A 22,053-nucleotide genomic window follows, 5' to 3' on the forward strand; every position below is an offset into this window, starting at 1 on the left:
ATAGCGGTACTGTTTAGTGGAGAACCTTGCAAAGGTAAAACCTTCTCATTTGGTCTAATGGTTGGGGTGAATGCTGACAGCATAGGTAAATCCACCGACATTCTCCACAAATCTAATTAAAAGGGGACATGCTCATATGGCAGCGCAACCCCCACACTGCTTTACTCTATTGCTCATACACACGCATACCACAACATAGACACGCACATGAATACACACTCAGTTAAATAGTCAAACACAACAAATACTAAATCTGTTTTTTTTTAACTTTGCAGTCTGAATTTTTTAATTAAATCCCAACTTATCAAAGCAGGGTGTGTTGGAGCATGAATAATTTTTGAGCCCAATTCTTAATCTGCATTGAACACATGGAGAACAGTTAGTTTGTCTCCTGTCCTGCAGTGCTGCTGGATATGTCAGTCAGCAGAGCAGCTGCTGGGATATGTTTTATATAAACTGAAGCATACAGGCTAACCTCTCCCTGTGTGCCCTAAGGAAATATGACTGCTTTGGATTGGAACTCGGCACTGGTAAAAAGGAAGCCCCAGTAGAGTTTGTGCACGTACCACAACCCTGTGCCTGCGCCTTGTCCCGTCTGTGTTGTGAGTGCAGCGGCCCCAGTGAGCCGCCACCGTTAGATGTTTGGAGTGAGCTGATGTTTACAGTCCTTCGTACAGAGTGCTGAAGGATATGGGCTGACATGTCGCCGCAATGCAGCCTGCCTGCCTGCCTGAGTGACTGTGCTCTCACATTCCCTCAGTCGGGAGGCATCTGTGGAGAGGTTGGGCAACGGCTTGTTACTCGCTGGCTTGTGTCTTGTTCTGTCTTTCATTAACACTGTGGCAGGAACTGACACCAGCGAAAAGCCAGGGTTTTCTCAGTGGTCAAAGCACTGTGTATCAAAAGATATGTGTAAAGAAAACAAAAAAGGTTCAATAAAAACACTAGATTTATGTGTGGCTGCAGCAGAATTACTGTTTGTTTGAATCTGTATCCAAACATATTCAGCATCTTTTTTTACATTTGCTGTAGTTTATACAAACTGAAATAATGCTACTGGCACAAACATATCACACAAATATTAAATCTCACTGTGTCATTTGAGGATTTCTGCAGGTCTCAACAAGTTAAATTTAAGACTTTTCAAAAGGAGCAATATGTACCAATTGTGCATCCAAAAATGAACACCGCAGTCCAAATAGTGAGTTGGAGCCATAGAAAGTGTATTAATTGGGCTGAAATCCTATTTAATAAAAAATGTATGGTTGAAGCAAGCCGTTTCCCTCCACCTGTCCTCCCCAGACTTGAGGAAGCTCAGTCAGGCTGCAGGAACACTGCAGGAGTGCAAGACAAGTGCAACATTGTCAGCTGACAATAACAAGTGACAACGAGTCCTACAACGTAAGTTGGTCAAGTGTTCATAGCTGTTAATTTGTCGATGTAAAACTAAGCCTGTTATTCTGAAAACAAAAGCCCAGTGCTACGAAATGAAACACTCTGGAGTTGGAGTTCAGTGACTGTCTGCCTTAATGCCTGCAAGACTCTGTTAATATATCCCTCAGTTTAATCAATATAAACATACACTCATTATAAAAGATTATTAATGATTTCTTACAACTCATAAACAGACGCCTATTCATTCTACAACACATTCAGCATTAATCTGAACTGTAATTCATGTGAAACGGAAACAATAACACAAGGTACGGACCAATAATGACATTTCAAAGGATGACATGACATATCATGGTCATTTTATGATTTATTATACTCAATATAATACAGACTTTTCCTTTGATACCCTTTAAGACTATTATAAGCATTTTAAGACCTATTTCATGTCCATACTGGCAAAAAAGTACAGTACAAAGGATATGAATTCACATGACTGACATTTAGTTTCCAGCATTAAGTTGGTCACACTAAGGCTGAACCTTTGTGATACTCCCAGTGTGAATACAGAACAATATTGGGTGATGGCAGTGTTTCCTGGTGGCCTTTTGGCAGCTTTATATTTTTCTGACTTTCCATGTGACTCTAGTACCTTAAAACCAGTTCCTAGTTTGTTTTCTTGCGTAAGGTGCAGCAGGCTTCAAATTTCTATTTTTCATTCTTTCAAAAAGCCTGAACCAAGAACTAAACACGCTGTTCTCCAGCCAGATCTCACTGAACCTGCACTTATCGATATTAGATCAAAGTGCCATTAACAGAAACAATTTTAACTTATTACTTCTAAGAAGCTATTTCTTTAATGCGAGGAGATCCCTCATTAGCTCACACACCACAACTGTAACACAGTACTGGGTTGTTCAGTTTGCAGTTTTTTGCAGTTGTTACAGGGTGGTCATATTTCCCCAAAACACAAGTTAATGCAACTTTATAAAAGTTACGTTAACTTCATTATCAATCAACTTTTAAAACCTGTCAAAATTGTATTTAAACTATTTTAAGGAAATTTTAGGCCTAAAATTCAGATCGCTTTCACTGAATAATTTTTTAAACATTTTGTTTGTGATGGCATATTTAAGTCATGGGCATGTGTTATAATGCAAAAACTTACTGTAAGCTGATGCAGCAGCAGGTCCATGAGAAGTGCAATCTTGTTGCTGAACAGCACGTAGGAGCAGTTGAGGGGGCAGCAGGAACATGCCAGGTAGTAGGTATTTATAGCAGCACAAAGGGATCTAACACAGAAAGATGACAAATGCTATTAATCACAGGTTTTAAAGAAAAAAAACACACCTCAAGGCAGGCTGCTACTCCCCTTGCAATTCGTTAAAGAAACACCACTAGTGGGATGTAGATGTGTAGCCCTGGGCACTGACAAGACTATCTGCAGTCATCAGGAAACCAAACACACTCTTCTGTATTTGTGGTTCCTTAAGGGTGCAGTTTGTCTTCACAAGTCAAAAGCATATCTCACTGACAGCACGAGCAAGGAAACTGATTTGAGGAATAAAACACTCATATCAGCTACTTATGCGGAGACTCCCCTTTCTGCAGCCACCTTCAGAGGAGCTGAGCGCAATCTCAGTCCCATCTTGGCTGAGATGGTGCAGCATTTCCGCTGGAGAGATAAAACTATTCCTCTCAGCAGCTCCTCACGGCCGCCAGGCAGCCCCAGGCAGAGGCCAGTGCCGAGCCAGTCAGCGTGCCTCTGTATTATGTCTGCTCTAAAACAAGCTCGAGAGAAGATTAATGCTTCAGATAACTGACCAATCGCTCTGCTGTGACTGCTACTCCCCCTCGCCCCTGTTTCATCAGTTAATATTTTCTGACAACTGTATATTTTAGCCATTGGCGGAATGGCGTGTCCTATCTGCTCACTGGAAGAATGGAATCTGCCTCTCCAGTGCCTAAAGTAGGCCATGTTTATTTCAACTGGTAAACATTTTGATATCTACCGAAACCTTCACATCTGCTGTGCGTTTTCGGTCAAACCACGCTGGCATAGTCAAGAAAAATAGATTAGGCTGAGGCAGACCCAAGTCTGTCAATAACTTCCTCTATTCTGTGCTCTGCATTTGCTTGTGGGCAGATCAGTCGTTTCGCCGCATCATTATTGACATTGCAGAGTAAAGCTGTCAGACGTGGAATGTGGTGTTAATGTGAGAAGCACTATATTGTGAGTGATCGGATGGTGTCCAACACTGACATCAAAGCTCACTTCCGTCCACCTGAAAACAATAACACAGCAGAGCAAATTGTTAATGTCCTATATGGCAGCTATATTGAAAGTAATTTTATTAAAGCGTAAGGATGGAGGAAAAAGTTAAGCCAAAATGGTTAAGTGCAGTCTGTGTGGAGCAAGAGGTGAGGTAACATGAGATCCCAACCAAACTATGCTGTGTGCAGCCATGCTGCATCAGGACTCTGATTCTCTAGCGAACGCGGGACAAAGATCAGCTTCTGTGCAAATACCAAAACGATCAACTCAACGACTTTTTCTCAATTACTGATGCAAAATTACATGCTTCGCACAGCTTATGAAATTCAAGCTGTGGTACCTGCCACGTACATTCCTGCAAAGGACAGGAGTTACTTTAAGTGCCTTAAGTCACTATCCTGGCATTTAAGATCATGTCCCTGTTGAGTAAAGTAGTGCACATTGGCAGGGATATCGTATGACCTATCAGAGATAAAATGACTAGGCAGGACTGACTCGATTACTGTCAAAGAGGAGGTTTCAAAACAGCCAGATGAAGTTCTTGGTCAATGGCACATTCGGGTCATACCTATGATGACTGAGACATGGTGCTCTTTTCCTCCCAAACGGCAATGCAATATTGAACTTCTGACTCATCCTGGTGTTCATGAGACCACTCTTTGGGTTGTTTAACAGAACAGGTAAATTACCAAAAGAGGCACCTTGTCAGAGAACCCTGGCAGTCTAGTGGTTAAGATGCAAACCATCTGGTCACAACAAAATGGATCTGATTCCAGTTTCGGGACCTCTGCTACATGTTGTTCCCCTCTCTCCCCATTAAGGCTGGGGATTTACTTGATGCCTTTAAGGTACTGACCGAAATAACCCATTTCTAAGTAGGATCAATACATCCCAAACAATGGTTTTAACTGGAATGAACACATCATAGTAATGTAAATAGGCTGGAGCTTTAAAAGAACAAAGTTGGATTTTATGAACAGTAAAGAACAAATATTTTGAAAATAGCATTATAAAAACTTTAATTCAAGGCATGGGTGTCTTTCCTCTCCCCAACTTAACTAAGATGTTCTAATTAAATCACTTCACTTCACTGTCAACGCGACAGATCGGGCCCTCTGGCCCTCACAGTCAACTCACTCAACTGCTCATGTAATGAGCATGCAATTGCTTTGTAACACAGCTAATCAGGCTTGTCTTTGGTCATCTCTGAACAAATGAGGAGGCTGTCAGAGGCATGTTTGAGTTATGCCCTTACACCAGCTTGTACAATGAACCATCACAGTGATCTGTCTTTGGTTTCCTCCCACCTAATTGAGCTTGATGAGCTCGACACCTGATAGTCCGCCCTCTCTGGGAATCTCACTATCTCAATACCCCTCAATGACAGCTCCAGTGAATGATTTTAAGGAACAATTTGGTAAAGTGCCACGCCACCCCGTCTCATGTTGCACAAAAACTTTGTGGGGACTGATGTGTGCCAGTTTAACTGAGCAGGCAACATTCCTCCACCTACACCACTATAGGGTTCCCATTACATTGAGAGATTGTGCTTCACCACAGACATTATCTCTCACCTCCCATCCAGTTCACTATCACTCCTAAAGCAACTCTGGTTTGAAAATGTAGTCAAAAAACAATTGCACGTTTACTTTGCTATCGTGAAAGTAATGTAATTCCAATTTCAAGCAGTTTCAAGTATTAAAAGTATTAAAAATGCAATTAATCAAATTAGTCTACAAATGGCAGTAATTGTGCCTGATTTGACATTGTTTTGTCTGATGGTGCCATTTGAAAACTGAAACTTGGGCTTATAATAAGAAGAAAGGGGTAGAGGAAATTAGAAAAAACTGTCAAAAAATATGCATATTAATTATGAATGATAATGAGTGATTGTTAGTGTTTTCAAGAATAGGTAAAGGGAAATGCACAGAATTTGCAACCCTAATTGAAACCTTGAAAACATTTCATTTAAATTTGCATCTTATCAGAGATTTCCAGCTCCTGTCAAACCCCGCTGTAGTCACTAGTTTTAACTGGTGGATCAAAATAATGCTGATAAAAACATGAAATTGAGAAAGTGAGACACAAACAATGAGCGATATAACCAGTACGCTTACAAAAAACAGTTTAACCCCACAGAGGCATTTTATCTGTAAATCTATTCAAAACTATAGAGAAATGAGGCTAAGAGGTGAGGGGATGGAGCATACCTGATCCTGTCTCACCCCTGCAGCCTTGTGGAGCTCTGCCTGGGTGGTCAACAGGCCTCTGTACAATAAGGTGGAGGGGCTTAGGGGAGTTTAGGACTGCAACTGACCCCTGAATTTAAAATCCTAATACTTAAATGTCACTTACTTTGAGATAAAGGCTGAGGGACAAAGAAGAAGAAAAGAGACACAGAAGAAGAAACTGTCACTTAAGGTCAGGATTTGTTCATAGTATGACTCAAAAAGCATCCAGACTTCACTGACTCTGCAGCATAAATCAGAAGTAAAACCCATAAACACAGTTTCTCTAGCAGGGAGATATATGGTTATGGATTGTATATCTTTCAACCAAGTCCATTTATTATAGTGAAGAGCCAGCTCTCCCTCAGCTGACAACAGGACAACAAGCATGTAAAAGGCTCTTTATGCTTTTTGTCACTACCTTCAGTTATCAAGCCTGAGATCTGTGCTCCTCAACCTGAGTCTCACATTTCTCGCCCTCTCAGTGTGTTTCCTATGTGCGCAGTCAAGCCTGACTGGAGCGACGCTGCAGAAATCTGACCAACTTCCAGATCAGGTTGAGTCCCTGCCTCTTAAACAGGGTAAATTTGTGTTCAGGGGAAGAAAAAGAATCCTAAGCCAAAATAAAAGGTGAGGAGCAAACCCATTTCCTTGTGCTGTCAAACAATCCCTTCATTCACTGCTATCTAAATGACATTTAATTTGATTCTGCTGTTGATCTCTCCGATACCCTGAGTGCTTCCAAGACATCTACTCTGTCTGTCGTGCCACGCTGGCCAGGTATGAAGGGGGGAGAAATCTGATGAGCCGTCACACACCATCATGCACAGAAGCTTGAGTGCAAGCACACACACACACCGACACACACACACACACACACAAATGGTGGAAAACATCCTGAAATAAAACCACAGGTAGCAGGTCTGATTTCACAGGATACACCAGGTCATGTGAGACAGAGGTGGAAATACAAATTGGGTTAACACGCAATGTCCAAACCTTCTCTGGAGATCACCTGTTTGACTTAACATCATAGCTCTGCTTTTCTTTTTAAAATCAGTGGAAATACAGTATGACTAAAACATCAGAATGTACACTTGTGAATTAGATTTTTGCTGCCCAAATGATCACAGACGAGCGACTGTTATTTTTATTGTTTGGTTTTTAAAAACACAAGTTATGTACAAGCAGACGGAGCATGTACACTCTCCCTCTCCTCTCTTCAGTGACCCCAAAAGAAACACAGAAAGACAAGCCGAAAAAGATTCTTGTCATCTTTGACACTGGATTTAGTTGGCACAGTTGTAACAGAACAAAAAAAGATTCTTCCATCCACACTATCTGTGGAAACACAAACAAGAGTTGGTCCCTTTATGTATTTGGTCTGTACTAGTTACACAGTTTGGGACAAAACAACGCAGCTTCATAACAGTGATTATTTATGCTACTGGTGCAGATGCTGGTATATATTATAAGTATAAGGATTACCTCACACCGTACAACACTACATATATATGGCAACAATTTATTTGTATAATTTTAATCTAAAGGGACATCTCACTCTAAATTCAATAATCTTACCCCTTACTTGCAGTGCTACTTATCCATCTATAGTTTTTATGTTAGCTGCTGAGTTTCAGCTGTTTATTTCTGAGGTATAAAGAAAAAAGCTCCTAAACTGCTCACAGCAGGGGCTGTGGATTATCTTCAATAACCAGGTCATGATTTCTGGAGTTTTTCAAATCTATTTTTTGACGCTTTGAACACCACAAGCTGAGTGCTATTTAGCTCCCCTCTATTCGAGAAAAGGCAGACATCTCTACAGCTGATAGCTGCAAAACTCTGCAACTCACACTAAAACAATTTGAATGAATAAAGCAAGAGGAAAAATCTGTGAGTGAATTGTCCCTTTAAAGTCATCCTAACAATAGAGCTGATTAATTCATTAGTGGATTGACAGAAAATAAATCTGCAAGAAATTAAAAGAAAAATTATTTGAAGTAATTTTTTAAGCAAAAGCAGAAACTGAAATTGAAATATTTACACATTTTCATACACTTTAATGATAGTAACTTGAATATTTTATTTTTTAAGTTTCTGTTAATTGGATAATATCAGACTTCATCTTTAATGTGGACTAGCTAGAGAGCTAAAGGAGATCCAAATAAATCAAATCACCTTAAGCTCTGTGAACTTGAGATGGACATGTTTCACTATTTTCTGACATTTTATAGATCAAACAATTAATTGAGAGAGTAATTGGCAGATAAATTGTTAGTTGCACCCCTACTTAAGAATATTAAGAGGCAGATATAAATATGAACAACAGCATTAAGTGATTTAAGCATATTAAAAATAATGAATAATGGAAAATAATAATATAACATATACATAATTTAATGCAAATCAAATTAATTCAGAAAATTTATGTTAAATAAAATGAATTTTGTTCACAACAAGCTACATGCTAAAATGTGGGATGTTATTAGTGAGATATCATCTCTCAAGCTGAAGCTAATGACAGTAGCTGCACAAAGCCTGATTGAGACATTCCAGTGACCACAGGGTTACACCAGGACATTAGCAGAGCCTCGTAGAGGAATTAGCTCATTAATGTAATGGTAACAATATGGAATCAGCCTCCCAGGGGAGAGATACAGCAGGAGCATCTCTGCAGCTGCCTTTTTTTGTAAATCACTCTGCTTATCTGGTAGGAGGAGGTGATCAATACGGCAGCATCACTGTAAACAGATAATGTAGCGCACTCCGGGGCTAGCGTCCGTATAGCAGCAACCCATTAGGCCACACAGCCATCCAGATGACGGATAGTGATAAGTAGACAGCCGGGCTGCGTCCTTGTGTTGCATCTCGTCACCAGCTCCTGACTACACTGACCTGACTGAGCTGCATCACAAGGTTAAAGTGTGACCGCTCCTGCACTTTACTTGGTTTACAAACCAGCAACAACAGCTACTGACTGCTGCATTGTTTTGATTTGCAATTGCAGAAACATAATTCAATTCATTGCCAAAGACAATTCATGCCAATTTTCTGGTAACTGTTATTCTACTTCATTAAAGACAGAAACAGAGGCACTTTAAATTAAAAGAAAAAAATAATTTTATGAGAACAAAATAATCCTGTGCACATCAGATTTACGATTTAATAAAGGACATTTTTTGAAGTCTCCTTTTTTGTTTGTTTAGTAACATCGCGATTAGAGCTGCAATGATTAATCAAATTCTCTGATTTCAGCTTCTTAAATGTGAATATTTTCCTTAGGGAGACACTGATTAACATTTTATGGGCTAAATAAGTAATTGTTCAAGGAATTGATCAGCAGATTAATTAGAAATGAAAATGATTGTTAGTGGCAATCCTAATCACGATAAATACCGTATTGTCTGTTTTTTATATTGTTACATTCTTTGTGATAAAGACAGATGTCTCCACGGGGCTGGATTGATGTATTCGTCACGGGCTTATCTCCGGTTCACTTCTCAGCTCTCAGCTGGAAAAGCTCTAAAGGGTCCAGCAGCACGGGACTAACTGACAGGCAAGTCGGTGAACAGAACTTGATTCTAAAAAAGGCTGCTAAAATAAACTACTGGACCTCGGACATACCATAGTGTCTGTGTGACTGCTATTAATCTCTGGTGTGTGTAAAACTCTGCAGAGAAACCTGATTAACCATGTGGGAAAGGTTTAAATATAAAAAACATGACCAGTCTTTTCTAATTATTCATAACTTACTCCAGAGTTTGATTGGACTCCTGCGCAGAGGACAGAAACACAAGGATCTAATCTTCACCTCACTCTTCTTTACCACAGCATGTTAGGGAGATGTCTTAAAAGCCGAGGAGGTATTGTGTGTACTTAAGCTAACACACCGTCACGCATGTGATGTGCAAACAAACTCGGCAAACAAACTCAGCAAACAAGCGCTTTGTACGAGAAGACAGTCTCTCCATTTCAGATAATAACATTCTTCTGATTCAGAAGTCTGCTTGAAATTCCCTCAGATTACAATGATTGAGGAAGAGAGAGTACAAAAAAATCAATATACATGTGATGCCCTTTAAAAGCCTTATAAATATAAGAAGCATTTGTCCATTAGCAGAGATTCAGAGACCAGTAAATGCTAATGAATGGGTGTGCAAGGCCATTCGAGTCCATTACAGAGTCCCACTAGTGAGTACGGCAGCCTCTCTGAGGTTATCTACTGGCAGGCCATGCAAACGCCAGACCCACAACTCAAAAATACACTGCACTCTAAATGATAGATGGGACACACGTGCTTTTTGTGTTTCCAGAGAAAAGAATGAACACAAATTGATTACGGAAATGGAAACGCTTTCCATTTCTAGACGGGCAGCACTGTTATTCATTAATGCATTTTGAGGATATTTATTGAGATGAAGCAATTATAAACAGTGATGAAGTAGGTGAGCTGAGATTAGCTCACTTACTTCATGCAATTGCAAAAACAATCGCAAAAAGGAAATAAAGAAGTGCATTGTCAGTAAGGTCGGAGAAAGGCTAAAGTCAGAGAGAAGTCGTTGGAAAGAAGGACTGTAACAGCTGCTCGAGGCGAAGTGAACGTACAGCACAGAGGAGACTGTGACATTAAACAGTATGGATCACTCAGAAGTGCCTCGCTTACAATTTGTAAATACAATCAGATATACAATGAAATCTGTTAATATTAATTCTCTTCCTTTACTGCTCTGGCTGTGCATAAATATACTGGAGGCTTACTGTGTGGGCATAATTGAAGAGTAAAACTGTTTTCATTTTTCCCAGTGATTGAGGTGTACTCCCAGTCATAAATAACTTAATCCTTTTCTGTTTCTTTTGTATTATTTACTATTCATAAGTAGGGGTGTCACCATTTAAATTCTAAATTGAAAATCGACTGAAATGAGGTTTCAATTTCAGTAACGAAAATCAAAACCAGGATCAGCAATTCTTTAAATTTTTTTTTTTTTTTGCGTTCTGATCTGGTCATAGGCATTAAGAATAACTTCACAGAAATGTTCTCACTGATGGCCTCTTTTGATTATGTGGGTCATCTAGAGGCATAAGCAATAAATTGAGACAGTTTCATAACCAGTTAAATCTCCCTGTAGTACGTTTAGCTACCCTTTACAGCATGCACTCTTCTGTGACTGCATCAGGGTGCTGGGATTGGAACAGACTCGCTTCCTACAACAAACCCTCTTGTCTACGCCACATGTTAGGGTTCACATTACCCACAAGGCCACCCTCCCTAAAAGGGTGCCTGGTGGCTTTTTGCAGGTGAGAACTTGATAGTCTGACAATGGCATAGCCAACAGGCCTGGGAAAAAAAAGTTTCAATTGAAACCAATTGTGACCTTACAATAAAAGCATGTAAAACAATGTATAGAGTCATTTTTTTCTACTAGTAAATATGTCAAGTAAGTCTGTATGTGTTCATAAACTATTTGAGTACAGTCTTGACAGTAGCTATTGATTTATTGAGTTTAACACAAGACTGCATCAGAACATCAACTAAGATTAGATAAACACGATGGATAGACATTTATTAAAATATGAAGAGTGATGTAATAGTTCTTTGTGCTATTTTAGGCAAACTAACAAAAAGAGGAAATGTATTCTGTAGAGCCCCTGCGATACTGGAGTTTAGAGACCAAAACCAGTATCAAATATAGGGAGTAAAAAATTCCTATATCAATGTATTGGTCAATATTCTTTCTACAAAATATAATATAATATTCAGAACATATAATAATATACATAAACATAGATTGTTTTGCAGTGATCTCTCAGAAGTGGTTAACAATTGTGACAAAATGCTTTACATTAACCTTTATTGTTCAAATATATCAGGTCACTGAAACCATAAACCTTTACCAATATTTTTAGTAATTAGAAATAACTATGAATTTAAAAAAGCACAAATGAAGAAAAATGAATGCATATATTAAACCTGAATTAGTAAAAAGGAACAAATATATAAAATAATGCTTATTAAGTTAATAAATAAAGACAATCTGTATTATGTTCTGTTAAAAAGTTTTCATACAAGAGCATATCTGACAACATATATGCCAATATCGATACAGCTGTGACAGGCAAATATCGGACTGATCAGTCAAGCGATATATTGGTAGTACTCTAGTCATCTGTCAGTGGGGTCATCATGTACTGTCTATCATAGATCATTCATAAATGCAAGCTCACAGGGAATATTTGTCATTGCAGTAAATCACTCCACACCCAGTCTAATCCTGACAATGAAACTAAATTTACTCTCACACATTGTCAAACAGATCACTCTCACTCAAGGCTGAAATCACCACTGATCTCAACAATAACAATAACTGCTCAGCGTTTCAGAAATCAAACTGCTCCCATCATAAGCTAAAGAGATAGCTCACCCTACTGGCTTGAAACAGAAACTTGATGAAGTCATGATAATAAATGTAAGATAAGAGCATCTATTTATTCAAGTTTTTACCTGTCAGCTCCTTGTGAATTTGTAAAACCCGTAAAATGAACAAGAAATCTGTAAAATGTATATAACTTTTAATCTTTTAATATTTTCTGATTCTTACTAATTTTTTTTGTTTTAACTTGTGTGTCAAAGCACATAAAAATACCGCGGCATCTACTTTCATGTGTCCAAGTATATTATTATGTTAATAAAAAAGTAAACAGTTGAATTTGGTGACAGTACTCACTTGAGAGGAATACGAGGAACTGCAGTGGGTGTGGAAGCAGCAGTGACGACCTGCAGAATTTGTTCCAGTGCTGAGAGGCCGCCGCCCACTTGGAAGGCCACTTGGTCTGCATTGTTCTGTTGAGGCGAGGATGAAGAGAGAGGAGACGGAGTGAAACAGAGGTACAGTCAGGGGACAACGAGCCACAGGCCTGACGGGGGATTACATGGCTCTCACCAGAGAGGGAACCTCTCTTTCTCCTACAGGGGCGAGGGATTGAAATCTGACACAAAGTGATCCCAAAAGTATTCCTGTTTAATCTCAAAAGTGCACAACCCGGCTCCACCCCGCAGCAGTCAAGTTTCAGTGGAAGGCAAATGCTCTGCAGGCTCCAGTTAGCACCAGGGTGGTCTCTGTGGATGACCATAGACTAAAGTGCAACTGAAAAAAATGCTACTTGGCAAAAAAAAAAAAAAAAAAAAAAAAAAAAAAGGGCCAATTAAAGAACTTTCAAATGAAGACAGGATACAGAAAAGCATGAGTAGATCTAAAACATTATCAATTTAGGTGTGGTTATGAAAAGAATCTGAACTAAGAAAGATGAAGCATTTGGATTTCTTCACCTATATTGTGTCAGTGTGTGTAAGGATTAAAGAGCTGTATAATTCTGTTCAGAGACTTTTCTTTACTACTATGCAGCTTCACACTTGCAGGCGAGCTCCTCTCCTCCTATTAGCTAGATCTTAAAATTTTACACTGATCTTACAACCTGATTTCAGGTTCAGGTTGCTGGTTTGACCAAAAGGTCCCACCTCAAAGTGGTGCTTAGCCTCTACTGGCTCTTTTCAACCCTATAAACTGTCTTATTTATTTCATTTTAGACTAAGGATGTTGGTGCAGACAGCATGTCTGGCAAAACCTTTTCAAATATACAAAAGGGGGGAGGCAGTAGACACGGTAATGTCACTGAACACTTTATTTGCTAGAAACTGGAGATTTAAGGCTCTCAAATCAATAACATACTAGTACAATTTCAAAGGGTATAAATCCCACACCAGCTGATATTATTAGAATATTAATTAATAGACAATCACAGTAAATACCAAGCCAACTATTAATGATGATAAACTTTTAGACAAATGAGTTGAAAGATACGGTAGTTTTTTCCCCTCCATGTAAAAAATACATGTGGAAAAACGTTAACAAGGTAAAAAAGGCCATTTGACTTCCTAGTCACTCTCATACTGTAATAACTTGACTAAAGGTACCACTAACATATCTGTTGTTTCTACACACTTCTTAAATTCAATATTAGTCTGTTTTTCATGTCCCTATAAGAACTTTGTTTTTTATTTTCTTCACTATACCCTCCTTGACTCCTTTTTGGTTATGTTTATTAACTAATGGTATTTTTACTAGTTTAATTATTTGGTACACATCCCCAGTATAACTTTCTTGTCCCTCTAGTCAGTGAGGACTTTAATAAATTAAACTATCAAACATACAATATAATGATAATTTAAAAAAAACATGTTCGTAATCATTGTTTCAAATAATTTTCTGTATGTGGAGGAACATACTGAACATTGCATACAAGCCCTTGAAGAAGATTATTATGTCGACTTGTTGATAAATTCTTAAAACTTTTGTTGCATTTGGCTATGAGTGTGCAACTACCTTCCTTCACACAGGTACTTTTACCGTGGTCGACATCTCTCCTACGCTGAAGTGCGTTCCTCTTTCTTACTTATCCAAACAACTTTCTGTATAGAGGGTTTGAGAAAAGAATAAAGGGATGTTGACTATTTGTTTTACTTTAAGTTAAGTCCATTGGCTCCTGTCGTTTTTATCTTACATTATATTCTTTTTTCCTCACTTCTCCCAATACAGTACATAAGATTTATGAACACATGTAAATAGTTAGGTCCTGCCCTCCTGTGATGATAGAGTAATTGGCAGTAGGTCAGATGCTGTTGCTACAGTGTCTTATAAATCAGCAAGTACAAAGCCAGGAGCGAGCGCTGACTGTCAGAGGCATGTTTGTGCCTGGGTCGACACGGAGGAAAGGGAGCTGGAGGGGAGCTGCTGATGGAGGGCCGTCTTCACACAACTGCAAAGGGGCTGTGTTACACTACAGGTCACTCCTCCACCTAATGAGGTTACAGGCTCCTCAGTGCTGTGACAGCAGTAAAACCCAGCCACTTCACAGCGCTTTTGTTCTGGAAATGGGAAGTTGCCAACAAGCCTGAACACATTGAGAGAGAAGCGCTTTACCAAATTACAGATAAGCTCTTCATCTGTCATTCATGCCCGCTGCTGAGGTAACTGCTCCTCGATTCCGGTGTTAGACACACACACACACTCACAAGACACACTAAGCAATCATTCAGGCTTTGGGACAAAAACATTAACAAACACACCAAAGACCCATTGCCTTGAACATAATGGCAAATATCTCAAAGACAGTCTCAAGGGTCTAAGCAATGTTTATCAAAATACCTCATTATGACTTCCTTTTTGTATGGCTTCCAGGCCTAATCAATTGGGTCTCAGTCACTGAGCTTGGCTTAACCCCTCTCTTAACCCTTCCCATCAACACACCTATCTAAAAGCTCAGAGGCTAAATAAGAAAAGGCAGCTCTTTCATAGCAGCTTATCAAACGGTATTAAAGGGGGTAATTGGGGCCTGCCCAGTCCTGGCTGTCTCCTGTGAAAAAAAGACAAGAGTTTCTTGGCTAGTCCAGGCCTTGTCTGGTCTGCTGACAGATTTATCTGTTGTGATGATGGAACAATACGAGTGAAGAGGGTTTAGCTCAAACTACCTGACACACTATCTTTAGGTGGTCTGTGAATGCAATGGTCCATAGAAAACAAAGAAGGTACTGGAGTATTTCTGTGAGGACACACATTTCACCACAAACCACCGCAAAGTTTGAAGTGAAGGTTTGTTTTGCATGATAACAGCTGTGAGGTCTGTGGATGTTGGTCTTCGTGCAAAGCAGTTTAATTTCAGATTGGAAACAGCATCTAGTGATGATATATTCTTTCTGCAAACCACATGAAGCAACTAAAGTCATGTCGGTATGTAAATACAATGACAGTCTATATACACACTAAGCTTAATTTGCATATAAACTTAACTGGATGAAAACAATGTTTTCTTAAAGAGATACACTGACACTCTGGGAATTACACTTGTTTGCAAAGTAAGATAAGAAGATTAGTTATCAGTTTTCTCCTTATGCCTGGAGGCTTCCCTTGCTGCTTTGCTGCAGGGTTTTCACTTTCACAGCTAAGAACATAACCAAATGAACTCTTGAATGCATAGCTGGCTAGTTTGCTACCTGACAGATTTTAATATGCAAGTAATACATATTCATTACATAATAGATGCACTTTTTCAAATCTGGACACATTAGTAAACAGACATTTTAAATACTTGTGTCTGGGACCCCACTTTCAAGCTTCTGATAGCTTATAAAAATGTCCTGTTTCACATGCCCCAATTATGTCTCACATGATTGTACTATTTATTTAAAACTGTGTTTTAATGATTTTGTGAATAAAATGAACTGAACTTAAGTAATAAAGGACTGGAGTTGTTTGAGACCATATTTTTCTATAGGCATGTCAGAGGGTCAGCTGGTCAACTTAAATCCCCCTGTGCAGACACACAGACCTGCTAGTGTGGCTGTGAAAAGTCTTGTTTTACTTTTTAGGGGACCACTGGACAGATTTTACATGTCAAAGTCACAGAGTACCACTTAGCCTTTGAAAACAGGTGTATAATGTCATCCGTGGTCTCAGAAAAATTACTGAAGTGAGAAACGAAATTGCTCTTTTAATGTAGGCCAACTGTTAACCCATGCTCCAATTCTTTATGCTGAGCTAGGCTAAATATGTCCCAGATTTTCAGTCCCTCTGCACTGACAGCACAGAGATGAAATTCATACTGTGACTCAAATCATATTTCCAAACCTGCAGGAGTGTTTCTTTAAGGACCAATCTGTCTGTGCCTGGTCAAACACCAGCAGCAGCTACAACAAAGCACAGTAACAAGATGAACGACTCATTTCCTCTCAAAAAGAACAAAAAAGAAAGAGCCACAGCCACCAACGGCCAGCATTCAGACACAAGTGAGAAGGATGGCTCCTGAATAATACAACAGGGGGAATCTTATCCAATTATTGTCCACGGTGACCACTGTTAACCCAGCTGATGGGAAGCCCAAAGCAGCTGGCAATTCCTGCGACACTGTCCACACACCAGCAGACCAGCCAGATTGCACTTTGTTGTCTCCTCCCACCAGACACTTTAATTAAAGCAGAAAGGAGGGCACAGCCTCAGTTGTCCAGCCCCACCAGCAGATGGACAACAACTGGCAGAGTTCATTAAGGATCAACTTTGATCTGCACCTTCAAGTCATGAGCTCACTCCTTCATTCACAACTAAAACCTAACAATGACAGGGACGAGTATGACGGATCACCCTCTCCTCGCATGAGTTTCATCATTATACAGCTTTACAGAAAAGCTTGAGACTGGTAAACAAAGCTCTGTGGGCCGAGTCGACTTTAAACCACAACAAGGCTGCTGGAGTAAACATTTTAAGGTCGAGTATAAACTTGTGTGTTTACAAGACCTAATGGCACATGATTTAGTAGACTATGTGAGTGCTGGGCGAATATGGAAACGGATAATCCCACAAACTGTGTTTATTCTATAAAACGAACCGAGATTAATCAAAGGCCAGTGTGGTGCACAATCAAACCTGCCACAGAAACCACAGACAGCCTCTCGTTGTAACTAATACACAAAGAAACTTAGAACCATTTCACTCTCTATTGGTCTTGTGGCATGGAAACAAAAACAGGTCTGTTTGGGAACAAATGACAGCTTACAATGAAGAACAAACAATAACATTAGAGCTGAGACTAAGAATTATTTTATTTAATAAAATATTCTAGAAAATTTTACCATTAATATTTACTATTTTTGTTAATAATTATTTCATTTAAAATCTACAACATAATGGCCAATCTCCATTACAGAAGTAGAAATGTTTGTTTGGTTTGTGGACATCGGTAATAAATCATTTATGAAAACTGACAAACTGACCAGGTATACAATGCATTTTAAAATGGACTACAACTAAGTAACAACGGAAATAACTAAATACTAATTCGCTAACTAACTAATTAAATATTGCATGGATAAACTGGGAAAATTTGTATTTTTGTAATTCTTCAAATGTTTTCTGAAAACCAAGAAGTGATGTGCAACACAGGAACACTGTAATTCAGGAGTGGTGTTTCTGAGTTTTCTTCTTGCTTCTTGCTTGTTTCCTGTTTTGGGCTTTATAATCCACCTTGTTTACCAACTGTCATCGGACATCTTTCAGTGTTAAAATCCTGGCTCAATTTATACGATTGAAAGCAGGCTGCTTATGCCAGTACAGTATATTTTTGGTTACCCCCTTTTGTTCCTTATTGCGTATGTGTAGTGTTTATCTAAGCATGTATAAGAGTATGTGTAAGCTGTGTGCAGGTGTATGTACGTACAGTATATACATTAGTATCTATGTTTAAATCTATGTCTTGGCATGCATATCCACTTGCATTTTTTTAGTAACTTACAGTGACTTAGGTTTGCTTTTTATTTTATTGTTAGACTCGATACTATCTATAACTAACTGCTGTATTGCTGATTTTCTTATTTCAATGCTGACTGTATGTTTACACCTCTTCGGTTCAAATGAATTTTTTCATCATCAACCTTTTTTTCCCCCACAGTGAAGGAAGTACGTTTTGCTCATAAGGATGGAAAATTTCTAAACTGACCTGAACACAACATGCTGTTCATTTTGCCGTCTCTAGCAAAGTTCTGACAGTGTTGATCTGGCCTGTATCTGTCAGTCTGCTGGAGGCCCATGCAAGAAACTTTATTATCCTGCCACTCTGCCCTTCACCTCCCCCCCATGCCCCCAGATACAAATCCCACCAGTCCCGCTGCTCGGCCCCACCAGGCTCTGACAGCTGGCAAATCAAAATGTACAGCACCAAGCTGACAGTTCCTTACCTGTCATACATGTTGCTCTTTTTCTGGACAGGCTTTAACTGAATGCAGTAGTAAACACAACTGCTTAATAATAGGGGCAAGTGTGCAGCAAAAAGAAAAGAGCAGTGCATTGGGAAAATTGGTATTCTCAATCACTTAAAGTAAAGAAAAAAAAATCAGGTTTGACACAAAATAAACCATTAGAGGCCACAGAGGGAGAAACACACAGGGGTCAGAGACTATACACAGCCTAGAAAGCAGGGGAGGAGTGAGGGGGGTGGGACCCAAACAGCAGTGCAGGAGGGGGAGTGTCGGGTGTTGTCTAAGGAATTAGCAGAGAAAGTGGAGACTGAATCAGATATGAGGGAGAAAAACAAATCTCTAGGTGAGTCAATGACATGAGAGATGCTTGTTAGGTCAAATAATCTAAACGGTCCCGACTTGACGTGACTCAGGGGCCAGACAGCCATGCTGACGGAGACTCTATTTATTTGACTTTGTCCAGGGATTAGAGAGGGAAGTGCTCCCCAGACTGCCTCAATGGCCAATCACAGTGCTCCACACAGCATTGGGTGGACATTTCAGTAAGAAGCTGGTGAAGCAGAACTTGACAAAACAGTTTAAAAATGTGCTCTTAAAATGAGCTAAAAGACAAAGAAAAGCCAGACAGACAGCCTTGATCTGTTGAATGGAAGACATCTCCTGTGGCCCACTGACCTCTGACCTCCCACTGGGACTGTGCAGCGCTGAAGGGAGGAGCCCACATGTAGTGACAGCTTGTGAGCTACTCACATCACACTGGTCTCCTCCTCTCTCCTTACAGGACACCGTGCCACCCACCTCAGCCACCTCTTTCTCTGCCTCTCTGGGGAAATTCAATAATAGCCTCTCCAGCCGTCCCCCTCGTCGCTGATGGGACACCATAATCTCTCCATCCTCACGCCCACAGGCATGCACAGTGGGATGTTATGATGGCTCGAACCACAACTTGGCAGGAAATTTATGCCTCATTACAGGAAGTGGGCTGTATATTCTCCTCATCATAAACACGGTGGCAGGTGTTTTAATTCCTCCTCTCAGTCTCAAATTGATGTGAGTTTCACTGTAAAAAAAAGACGTCACGCAACAAAACCTCTGGGACAGATGTTTCAAATCGACCATAGTTATAAATGTCTGCCATTATATTTGACATTCTTTTCGAGATTTAGCTTTTTCTTACACTTCTTTACAGCTGTATAAATACATATATAATTGTCAAAGTCTCTTGCCTTTGTTCAATAGAGTCTTGTGCATCAATGGCATTTCATTGGGAAATCCAATTTACTATTGTCTAAACCAGTGACATCTGAGTCGAGCGAGCCGCATAGACAGGAGACAATGCTTGCTCTCGTGCAGGGAAGCTCCTCTATTGGTACCATGTGCAGACTGAAAACACAGTTAATCTGGTTTTCATTAGCCAATAACCAAAGGCAAGTTGGTTTGGAGTAACCGATACTCTACATTGGACGGGTGAGACACAGGGAGACGCAGCCAAACACAACTCATCACTGAAGAGACATGCCAAAGGGCTGGCATGACCTGTGTGTACTGCTGCAGACTGTTCGGTCGATAGACAAGCCGACAAAGCAGGACCAGCGCATAATACGCTGAAGAGGATGGCCCCAGTGTTTACAACTTCAAACCATTGCAATAGGTATTTTCGTTAAAGAAGTTAAAGATTTTCGTTAAAGCTGGGGGAGAGGTACATAAAAATGACTTAAATATATGACTAATATATTAAAATCACAATCTCTACACTGAGAAATGATACATATAATCCCAGGGTTCCTACACATTTTCCATTTCAAAATTCCAGACTCAAATTTTCTTGGTAGATTTTTTTATACCATATTTGACATCTGAGTACAAATATGTAATTTATTATTTAAACAAATAGTTTTAACTTTCAACATGTGTGTTATATTCCACTACGTATGTTTTTATGTTGCTAAATAATTGCCAGAATATTGTATTGTAATATTGCGGTACTGCAGGGTACCCCTTGTCCTCCCTGAGGCTGGAGATGTTGAATGTTTTCCATGAAGTTTCCATCTAGCTTTCTTTTCCCCACTTAGAATCCTTTGCCAGCCAGAAAGTTGGACAACATCCCACTGTTAAACATTTCTGCCCAGAAAGGAAGTAAAGTAACTGGTGTTACTAATACTGGCATTATTTTCCCTTAATATACTGAATACATAATATCATATACTTGTTCCCCAAAATAGTTTTTCCTATTTTATAAAGAAGAACCAAAAATAAGTTGAAGAAAGTTAAATAATTCAATTTTCATGGTGTCTGTGCATCATTGTGTCTTCACTGGATCCATGGAAACAATGATAAATGCAGCCATAAAGATATAGTTTGGATTCCTAATGCAGAAAATGTTTACTTTTCTGTTAATATTCACATAACTGCAGTACTCAAATGTTCAGACAAGCTTGATATTTGGTTATTTGTGATGTTGTATATATGCAATTCAAAGATATTGCCACATTTTTCTGCCAAACTACTCTGTTGGATTTGGTAAAGGATCTTTGGGGCACAGATGCAGATGTAGAGGCAGCTCTGCAAAAAAAGTATGAGTTCAGTTGCATGCAAATTCCTGCCGTGCTCGCTCTGGCCCGTGCTCTCTCAGAGCGCTTATAGTGGTAACATTTTGGCTCCAAATGCCATGAAAAGCACTCTGCTCTCACGATCAATTTGTATTTTCGAAATTCTGAATTTTATATAAAAACAGAATAGGGGCAATAGTCTAGAAACAAATATTTTAACATACTGTCTGTTGCATCTATGTGATCAGTTCGTTGCTCTACCTGTTTCTCTAGGATGCGAGAGATCTCGCCCAGAGTTCTGTCCAGACCAGAAACTTTGTTGTTGGCCCACTGTCCACTGTCTTGGCCCTGCAGCTGCTTCAACAGGTCCTTCACCAGACGTTGCAACCTGAACATTCAGGAGCAAATAGTTATTATAAATCTGTTGTAGAAACACCAGTTCTTAATCCACGTTTCCATGTCATCTACCTTGGTTTCTAAACCAAAAACTTAATATATCTGGCTTCTAATAATAATCATCATCAAAAAGTATAAATAATAATAAAAAAAAGAAATATAATGATCAAAAAGCAAAAACACCAGAAGTTCACTGGTTCAAGCTTCTAATGTTGCCAATTTTCTTGGTCTTTTATGAAAATAAATGAAATATATTTTGGTTTTGGACATTAATTGAGTAATTCAGAAAATAAGCAGAAGGTTATGAAAATAAGTGCAGCCCTACACCACATCTTTATATTCATTAGAATAAAACACACAAATAAAAATAAGGATCAACTATGAAACTTCAAATTATGAAAAAAGGAAACC

General features: G+C 39.3%; 1 protein-coding gene across 3 annotated transcripts in view; it reads right to left on the minus strand.

Annotated features, from left to right (window-relative positions):
* The window catches only part of scaper (S-phase cyclin A-associated protein in the ER), an 84,116-nt gene that overhangs the window by 20,962 nt on the left and 41,101 nt on the right, over nt 1-22,053 (minus strand). For all 3 annotated transcript variants that reach the window (XM_084734193.1, XM_084734191.1, XM_084734192.1), the window contains 3 exons: nt 21,508-21,634; nt 12,621-12,736; nt 2,561-2,684 (listed from right to left, as the gene is read on the minus strand). In XM_084734193.1, the coding sequence (XP_084590319.1) occupies nt 2,561-2,684; nt 12,621-12,736; nt 21,508-21,634 (367 nt within the window). The remainder of the gene's footprint in view (nt 1-2,560; nt 2,685-12,620; nt 12,737-21,507; nt 21,635-22,053) is intronic.

The sequence above is a fragment of the Lutjanus erythropterus genome, chromosome 13, assembly GCF_056507025.1.
Source record: "Lutjanus erythropterus isolate fLutEry1 chromosome 13, fLutEry1.hap2, whole genome shotgun sequence".
Lineage (NCBI taxonomy): Eukaryota > Metazoa > Chordata > Actinopteri > Lutjaniformes > Lutjanidae > Lutjanus > Lutjanus erythropterus.